The sequence below is a fragment of the Miscanthus floridulus genome, chromosome 8 (assembly GCF_019320115.1).
Source record: "Miscanthus floridulus cultivar M001 chromosome 8, ASM1932011v1, whole genome shotgun sequence".
Classification (NCBI taxonomy): domain Eukaryota; kingdom Viridiplantae; phylum Streptophyta; class Magnoliopsida; order Poales; family Poaceae; genus Miscanthus; species Miscanthus floridulus.
Window position 1 is genome coordinate 21,232,060 of NC_089587.1, and position 9,330 is coordinate 21,241,389.

General features: G+C 53.3%; 1 protein-coding gene across 1 annotated transcript; it reads left to right on the forward strand.

Annotated features, from left to right (window-relative positions):
• The first annotated feature begins 4,059 nt into the window (after positions 1-4,059).
• Positions 4,060-5,344, forward strand: LOC136468676 (protein ALP1-like). Its single transcript, XM_066467165.1, has 3 exons — positions 4,060-4,527; positions 4,595-4,820; positions 4,896-5,344. Exons 1-3 carry the CDS (start codon positions 4,060-4,062, stop codon positions 5,342-5,344), a joined length of 1,143 nt encoding a protein of 380 aa, XP_066323262.1.
• The last annotated feature ends 3,986 nt before the right edge of the window (positions 5,345-9,330 follow it).

The following is a 9,330-nucleotide window of genomic DNA, read 5'->3' on the forward strand; positions in this document are numbered from 1 at the left end:
TCCACGACATCAGCCACCTCGGTGCCGGCCATCTCCTGCGCCCGAGAAGTATCGTTGGAGGAGATCGGAAGGACCTCCACTTCCTGGGCGCTCTCCCGCAACAGCGGCAGGCCTTGAACCAAGGTGGCCGCCAAGGCCTCCGACGCCTTCATCTCCACTTCTAGGGCTGGCAGCCCCGCCTCTACCATCGTGGCATCAGTGGTTCCGAGGGCTCTGGCCTCTACCATCATGGCGTCAGCGGTTTCGGGGGCTCTGGCCTCTACCATCGTGGCCTCGGTGGTCCTGGGGGCTCTGGCCTCCGCCATCGTGGCCTCGGTGGTCCTAGGGGCTCCGGCCTCCACCACCGTGGCCTCGGTGGTCTCGGGGGCTCCGGCCTCCGCCATCGTGGCCTCGGCGGTCGCGAGGGCTCCGGTGCCCGCCATAGTGGCCTCAATGGTCCTGAGCACCGCAGTCTCTATCTCCCCGGCCTGTGAAACCCCGGAGACCGCGGACCCGTTTATCTCGGCGGCCAAGGGAACCTCGGCTGCATCCGACCCACAGGCCTCGCCATCGTGGGGCGAAGGCGTTGCCTCCCCCTCCTGTGGCAGGGCCGCCTCGCCAGCCCCTCCTTGATTGGCCGGCTCCTTCGGGTCGGCCCTCGCCGACGCCGCGCCATGATGCAGGGCGGCTTGCGCCTCCACCACCCAGTGGCGGTGGAGCCAGGGTTAACCTTGAGCACTTTAAGGGGTGCCAAGGTAGGCACCTCCGTAGCTCGCTTCCAGCTAAGGACGAAACATTCACGGGGTCAGCACAAGACAAAAGAATGAACGGAAAGCACTGCAACCCCACCAAAAACACACCTACCTCGAGCGGGGCGGCAACCGCTTCACCATGGTGACCCTCGTCCGTAAAGGCGGTGGCGGCGGCAGAGGCACGGCCTCCATGTTCATCGGCGCTGGTTGGTCCTCGACGGACCCCGGCGCCCTCTCGGTCCTCTGTGGGGACAGTCACGTCACCTCTGCCGCCACTTCCTCCACCGCCGCCGTCGAGCCCACTGGCCTGACGGCGCGTTTGCCTAACGCCCGCGCCTCGGGCATTTCGGCCTTGGCCCCGGAGTGGGTAATTGTCGACCCCGGGTCTGCTCCTCCTCCTCCTCCTCCTCCTAGGAGTGCCGAGCTGCTGGCCGATGCCCCAGCACCGTCTCCCCCACGTCAGGGAGATGGTCCAGGGGACCCCACCCTATCTCGCCCTCGTCATCCTCGTCCGAGGCCTCCATCGATAGCGACGGCGATGGGGATTCCTCCAATAGGAGGCCATCTTTCCTCTGCTGCCGGCAGCGCTTATCTAGTTCCTCACGTGCGAGGATCTTCTTCGTGCGCTTTGCTGCCTTGGTGTCTTTCCGCTTTTTCTGCGCCTCGGCGTGCGCCCGATTGATTGCTCTCCGCCTCGCGTCCTCTAGAACGGGCGGCGGAGAGGCGCGCACATCCCTCATCCCCTGTAGGAACAGCGAACGCGCATAAGGGAACGAGAAGGAGAAATAGAGGAGGCTCGGGGGCTACAGCGGCGCATGACTTACCAGTGAGAGGAACCCCCACGATGGTCGCATCACGATGGGGGTCAAGTTGCTGCCCCTCAGTTTCGCCTCTACCGTCTCCCCCACCTGATGAAGAATTTCCTCGTCGGAAAAGGCGGAGGAGGACATCTGAATGCCCTCAATGGGCTCACCCGGCCTCATCTCGAACAGCCGCCGCCGCCGAGCCATCAACGGCAGCACCCTCCGACGGTGAAAGGCAGCCACGACCATAGCCACGGTAAGGCCATGGCCCCGTAGCCTCTCTAGCCCCTCTAGAAGCGGCTACAGCTTAGGCTGGTCATCCCTCGGGACGCCATACTTCCACCTCTCCGGGCAGCTTCCCACAATCCGCCCAATGTAGGGGGGAAGTCCTCCATCGTCATTACGAAGGTAGAACCAGCTCGTGTACCATCGGCGATTGGATGACACGAGCTGGGTTGGGATGTAGAGGTGCTGGCGGTCCTGACGCACTTGGAGAGTGCAGCCACCGGCCCTCGTCGCTTTCCTCTTGCCCGATGTGCCTGTCGGCTTAGTGGTGTGCCCTGCCCGGAAGAGATGGAGCCACAACTCCCAATGGGGAGCAATCCCCAAGTATCCCTCGCAGACGGCAACAAAGATGGCCGCCTGTGCGATGGAGTTGGGGTTGAAGTTGTGGGCTCCACGCCATAGTAGTTCGGGAGCGCCCACATGAACCGATCCGCCGGGACGCCGAGGCCGTGCTCGTGAAAGGAGACAAAGCTCACGACGTAGCCATCGCGAGGCCTCGGCTCCGGCTCACCATACGGAGCGATCCACTCTAGCCTGTTGGGGTCCGTCACCGCACAAAGGAGTCCACCATCGACAAGCGACTCGAGCGTCTCCATGGTAACGTTGGAAGGATCCCAAGGGTCTGCCTCGATGACAACGATGTCGCCGGCCATGAGTGCGGCGGAAGGATTGGATGCGGTGGTGAGTTTTTCTCTCTCTCTCTCTCACTCTCTCGCTCTTTCTCGCTCTTCTCCCTTCTTCTTCCTGGCACCCGCTGCTCTAGCGACGGCTCGATGGAGGCAGAGCTAACACAGGCAAGGTAAGACGAGGAGGGGCAAGACTCTTTGAGTATTTATGCAGGGTGAAGGCGAAGCGGTCGGGCGATGAAATCGGGGAAGTTTCCCCTCGATCCAGCGCGGTTAACCACGATCCGATTTTTCCACCCACGCGCCCACCTTTCTTTTCATTAATTGCGGGAACAGTTATGTCCCATCCACCACATTGCGCCTGACTGCTGCGGCAATAGGCGTCGTTCCGTCTCCCCAAAAAACCGGCTCAAAAGGCGCGCCAGCCGTTGCTGAGCCGATGGGGAAGATATTCCCCCACCCTATTCCTTTCAGATAAAGGAACTGGGCTCTGAGGGCGCGTTTGCGACCCTGGCCCAGAGGCCCGGCTGCGCCCGTGGGCTGCAACTTGTCATGTTTGTTGTCGATGGCCTGTAAGGGAGTCTGGCTTCGCAGAGCAACTCTCGACCTCTCCGCCTGGCTCTCTGGAAATGACCGAAACCCTCGTTTCTTCCGAGCCGCGCTCGTCTGCGACGCACGCGGGCGATTTTGGGCGGTGGCGGGGTGGCTCGCGCGGGCTCTAGCGGGAAGGGGAAACGTCTTCGTACGTGTCCCCGCTCTTCGCTCCCGCTCTGGCCGCCGCGCGCGAAGCGAAATGGCGGCGATTTCACCGGCCTTTATATACGGGTTCCCACTCTCCACTCTCTCCTTCTTCCACTCGGTGCTTGCTCTTCCACCTCCCTCGTGAGAGACCAGTGGTGAGTTGTGGTGCGTGGCAGCGGCGGCGACGACCTCTAGCTGATTGTGGGTTAGGTCACCGGCGCCGAGTTTCTTCGCCGCTTCCCCGCTCCGGCTGCTGCTGGGACTTCGTGGTAGCGGTGTTCCTCTTCTTCTCCGTCCGCATCTGCTTCGTCTTTTTCCCGATCTGCATCCTCTACTTCCAGATCTGCCTCCTCTCCGTTGTTTGGACCTTGAGCCAAGGTGAAATCGACCCCTAATCTTCTTTTTTGTGGTGCTTCTCGAACCTATTAGGGTTTCTTGTTCGATGCTATTCATGATCTGTTAGGGTTTCATACTTGTTATAACTGCTTCATGCTCCTATTAGGGTTACTTGTACCTTGCTGTTCTTGATCTGTTGGGCTCGTGATCTGTTAGGGTTGTTGATCTATTTCAGATTTGTATTGTACCTTGCTGTTCATAACTGTTTGATGCAGTTGTTAGTGTTACTTGTACCTTGCTGTTCTTGATCTGAGTTTTTTGTTCCATCATTGGTCGATGATGTTGTCCACATAGTACTGGGAGGCATCACATAAAGATGCAGCCGTGCTTTTGTTGGCATGCATTCATTTCACAGTCATGTTGATGCCTAGCAGGGCTCATTAACTGAAATCATGTTACATTTTTACATGCTTGTAGATGGATCTGTCTTTGAGCCGTGACATGCTGTGTAGGAAGGCAGCTGCCTTGACTGTTGTTATGGTTACCTTTGTATCCACTAGGCTAAAAAGGAAAACCACTGAACCTAAAACCCCACTGCCTGATCCTATAGCACTGGCCCTGATTAGGGATGAAAATGAACAGCATAGACAGAGAACACTGAGAATGATATACAATTCCACTGATTCAGAGTGTATTTCTATGATTAGGATGAAGAGAGTTGCTTTTTTTAAGTTAGTGAGAACTTTTAGAGAGAGGAGTCTTGTCACTGATAGGGAGGGGGTGTCAGTAGAAGAGCAGGTTGCCATGTTTTTACATGTTGTAGGGCACAACCAAAGATTTAGGGTTGTCCACCAGTCCTTTAGGAGGTCCATCCAAACTGTCCACAAGCACTTCCATCAGGTGTTGTATGCTGTGGGTGAGCTTAGGAATGAAATAATAAAGCCAGCTAGCACTACCACTCACCCAAAGATTCTTGGAAGCCATACATGGAATCCATATTTTAAGGTAATTGTATACCCTAGGTTCATTAGTTACATTAGACCTATTGCAATGACTGACCCATGCTTTTTAGGATGTCATTGGCTTTATAGATGGCACTCATTTCCTAGCAAGGGTTCCTAGGCGCATGCAACAAGCTTTTAGGGGTAGGAAAAAGGATCCAACCCAAAATGTGATGGTAGTTGTGAATTGTGATCTGAAATTCACTTATGTCCTGGCTGGCTGGGAGGGCTCTACCCATGATGCAACTGTTTTGGCAGATGCTGTAGCCAGGGAAGATGGCTTGAGTTTGCCAGAAGGTAATTGCACACCAACACTAATTACATATTCCATGGCCTATTAACACACACTCTCACAGTAGATGTCTTGTGTAGGTAAAATGTTCTTGGTAGATGCTGGGTATGCATGCAAAAATGGTTTCCTACCTCCCTACAAGGGGGTTAGGTACCATTTGTCTGAGTATGGCCCAAGGAACAGGCCCACCAATGCAAGGGAGCTCTACAACCTTAGGCACTCATCACTTAGAGTGACTGTGGAGAGGGCCATAGGTGCACTGAAGGGCAGGTTTAGGATCTTGGACAACAAACCCTTCCACAAGTATAGGACACAAGTGAAGCTTGTAGTTGCCTGTGCCATTTTGCATAATTGGATCCTAGGTTTTGGCATTGATGAAGTAGTTCCTGATGAGGAAGGTTTCACTACTTCTGCTGATCCAACCAACCTGCCCCCAGCCCATCTGGACCAAGACTCTGTTGACATGGCTGAAATAAGGGATGCCATTTGCAATGCTATGTGGGAAGGGAGGGGAACAAACACTAGTTGATGTAATATGTTCTTGATTTTAGTTTCTGTACCCTGCTATGGAACTCATGTGTGTCATGCTGATGTAATAATTTGGTGGACAAAGCTAAGACCAATTTTATGCCTCATTCATTCTGTTCTTGAAACATTCTATTCTTCATGATCTGTTAGTCTGTGGTTAGTTCATACAACTGTTAATATTGTTGTCGGCCTATTCTTGACTAATTCTGTTGTTGATTTCATTACATGCCAGGCCTAGGATGGATTCAGGTGCATTTGAGGGTGGGTTTGTTGCTGGTACTTTAGTGATGGAGCAGCTCATCAATGGTGGTTCTGCCCCTATTGTAGCTGGTGCTGGTGCTAGTGCTGCTGCCCCTATTGCAGCTGGTGCTGGTGCTGGTGCTGCTCCAGGTGTAGCAAACCCTATTGATGTTGTTGTTCCTGTAGCTGGGAATGGGGCTGTGAGGGCAATGAGGTGGACCAACACCACCTCTGGCTTTGTGCTAAGGAGGATGGCTACCCTTGTTAGTGATGGTAGCAGGCCTGAGAAGGTTTTCAAGGACAAAGATGTGAATTCTGTGGCCAAAGCCCTCAAGCAGTTTTGTGGGGAGGTTGTTAGCCCAACTCAAGTGTACAACCACTTGAGGAAGTGGAGGCAGAAATGGGCTAGGGTGAGCAAGTTGAAGGACCTTAGTGCTGCTCTTTGGGATGACCAGGCTCATGCTATCATGCTTGAGCAAGAGCACTACCTTGGCCACTACAAGGTAGCAGTTTGATCTCGTCTTTGCCTTGACTACCTACATTTGCCTTTCTTAAACTACATTTGCCCAACTCTGCAGGACCATCCTAAAGATGCAGAGTTTCTTAACTACCCTATTAGGTTCTACACTGAGATGGAGGCTATCTTTGCTAATGCCATGGCCACAGGCAAGTTTGCACTTGGGTCTAGTGAAGCCTTAGGGCAAAACCAGGCTGACAGTGTTGGTGCCAAGGCTGATGGTCCTCCTTTGACCCACACCACAGTTCCTAGTGAACAGGGAGGGGATAGCAAGGCCACTGAACTACTTCCTACCTCCTCAGCTGCTGGCCCAAAGAGGAAGAGAGGGAACTTCTCTGAGGAGGAGATGCTCATGTTGACTAACATGTCAGATGCTGTGAACAATGTGGCCAATGCTCTTAGGGAGACTGGACCTGCCCATGTTGATGCCAATCTGTACCTTGCTGTGATGGAGATGCCTAGCTTCAGTGAGGAGGCACTTATTGTTGCCTACACCTTCCTCCTGGACAACAAGGCCCAAGGCAGGGGCTTTGTGAACATGAGTGATGCCCACAGGGCCCTTTGGCTTAGGACCTTCCTAGCCAAAAACTACTATGTGTAGTTCCACTACACATGAAGGGTTAGAAGGCCAGGAGGGGGTTGACTATAGAGATGTATAGTTCCTCCACCCCCCCTCACCCACTCTCTCTTCTTTTAACAACAGGACCTTTTGTGCAGTCTGCTTGTTCTTTTGACACTTGACCTTGATGGTGTAGTTTGCCTAGGAGGGTGGCTAATAATAGGCAAGGATTTGGGAACATTTGAGCCCTTGGCTATTGGGCTAAACTTGGTATTATAAGAAACTTATTTGTAGCCTCTGTTGGCTACTTTTTATTTGATAACTAGTTGCCTTTTTTGTTGTTTATGCCTCTGGTGGTAACTATGGGATTTAAAGGCCTATGATGCATAAAACAAACTTGAGGTGGCTACCTTATTCTTGTTTTGATGGTTTACAGTGTTGTGCTTTCTTCTTTATTTGCTCAGTTGTACTCCACAGCAACAACATCCTCTTGTGATGGCTGATGGCAGTGAGTGCAACTGTTATTTATTTGCCTCTTTATTTGGTTCTTACAATTCTTGGTAGCCACCAATGACTAAACAAGGAAAATAACAGCTGAGGCTAATTTTTTTATCAAGTTGCCGATGATGTTCACCATCATTCAAACTGAATGGTCGACTAAGGCATGTCATTCAGACCACTTACATGTTCTACATTTGGTTGGTTTCAGAGAATGCCTCCTTGCTATGTGGTCTTTGAAGGGAAGAAACCTGGGATTTATTTTACATGGTATGAGTGTGCTAAGCAAGTGCTTAGGGAAGAAGGGGCTATCTATCAGAAGTACAACAACTATGATGATGCTCTTAGAGATTTTAATGCAAGGGTACCTCAAGAACCCTTGCTGTTACCAATTCATGCCCCTCATGGGGATGCATCATCATCCCATGAACTGGTGACAGGTCAAGGTTCTAAAATCTATCCTCATTCACCTGAGCTGCAAGGCTGTTGCAAAAATGCTGTCATCTTGATCTTGTTTATGGTTGTAGTTGGTCTGTCACTCAAGCTGTTCATGTGCCACAGCTGTTGTTTTAATTAGGCCGATGATGACACAATAGGATGACTGCATTAGCTGGCTACATGTCACTTTGATTCATGTACTCTCTTTTCTGTTAACTTGTTGCCCTTCTCGGCTTTCCAAACTACTTAATTCTGCTACTGTTCTTAATTTGCTTCTTTGATTATGCAATGTAGCCGGCAATATATGTGTTGATTAAATAGAATTAGTCTGAGGCCTATGTCTTTTGTATATTTTCATTCAAAGTGTTTGCTTCTCTATTGATCATGCTGTTCTTCCTTCTCTTTGGGCCAGGCCGAGCACAGCAACTGGCAAACACAATCTGTGATTGGCAGTTGGTAACGGTTGGCGTTTGAGCCCGGCTGAGTATTGGGTCACAAACACCAGCTCGTCTAGGTCGGGCTGAATCGGTCCAGGTGCGCAAACAAGCTGCGTTGCAGCAGTTGGGGCAGACCTGCCCCGGCCTGATCCATTTGGGCTGGCTAGGCCATGCTGGGCCAGGTGCGCAAACACGCCCTGAGCCTATCACGGTCCAGGGGTTCGAAGGCTAGGCCCCCTAAGGTTTCGACAGCCGCCCTAGGGCAACAGAGTCAAGGACGATCGCGGGCGAGCCCATACGGGGCCAAGGCCCAAGCAAGCAAAATGCTTGGGATGCCCCAAGTCATGTCCGAGACCAGCAGGGAGGTCTCTGAATGGGATCCCACCGTAGGGAGGCGCCGAGCCACCGAGGCCCAGCGAATGGCCTCGGCACCCACTAGAGAAACCCTCTGGTACTCTTGGAGTGCGTCTCTGGACCGCTAGCTGTCCCCAGCGAACGGGGCATGGGCCTCCACTCGGACTTACCCGATAACAGCTCACCGGAAGTGCCAATGCTCGTGCCCACCGAGGGTAGCCTAGCACATTCCACCCCTCCTTCTGAGTGAAAAGGAAGCATGAGGGTCATACAAAAAGCCAGGAGAACCCCTGACGGACCTCTTGCTCTACACAGAGGCTAGGGGGCTCTTCCTGCAACTTTGCCGAGACCTCGCGACCCCGGCTCGCACTCAAGGGGGCCTCGGCAAAACAACCCCTCCTTCCGAGCGAAAAGGAAGCGCGAGGGTCGTACAAAAAGCTAGGAGAGCTCCTGACGGCCCTCTCGCTCCGAGCAGAGGCTAAGGAGCCCTTCCTGCAACTTTGCCGAGACCCCGCGACCCAGGCTCGTGCCCAAAGGGGCCCTAGCAAACAAACCCTCACGCGTGAGGGGCGTACAAAAAGACAGGGGAACTCCCGACGGCCCTCTCGCTCCGTGCAGAGGCTAGGGGGCTCTTCCTGCAACCTTGCTGAGACCCAGCGGCTCCAGCTCGCACCCGAATGGGCTCGGCAAACAACCCCTCTGTCTGAACGAAAAAGATATGTGAGGGTTGAACAAAAAGCCAGGGGACCCCTGACCGCCCTCTCGCTCTGGGCGGAGGCTCGAGGGCTCCTCCTGCACCCAAGACAACAACAAACGACCTAAGTTTGTGCTAGAAGTTTTATTACAAATACGATAAAGGGCACCGAGCCCGTTACGGTCCAAGGGTTCGAAGGCTGGGCCTCCTAAGGTTTCGACAACCGCCCCAGGGCAATAGAGTCAGGGAC

Bases quoted from the DNA above. Each gene is read 5' to 3' on its own strand.
- LOC136468676 (XM_066467165.1), top strand. From the start codon at position 4,060: ATGGTTACCTTTGTATCCACTAGGCTAAAAAGGAAAACCACTGAACCT. The intron at 4,528-4,594 runs GTAATTGTATAC...CATGCTTTTTAG, and splicing joins CATGGAATCCATATTTTAAG to GATGTCATTGGCTTTATAGA. The intron at 4,821-4,895 runs GTAATTGCACAC...TGTCTTGTGTAG, and splicing joins TGGCTTGAGTTTGCCAGAAG to GTAAAATGTTCTTGGTAGAT.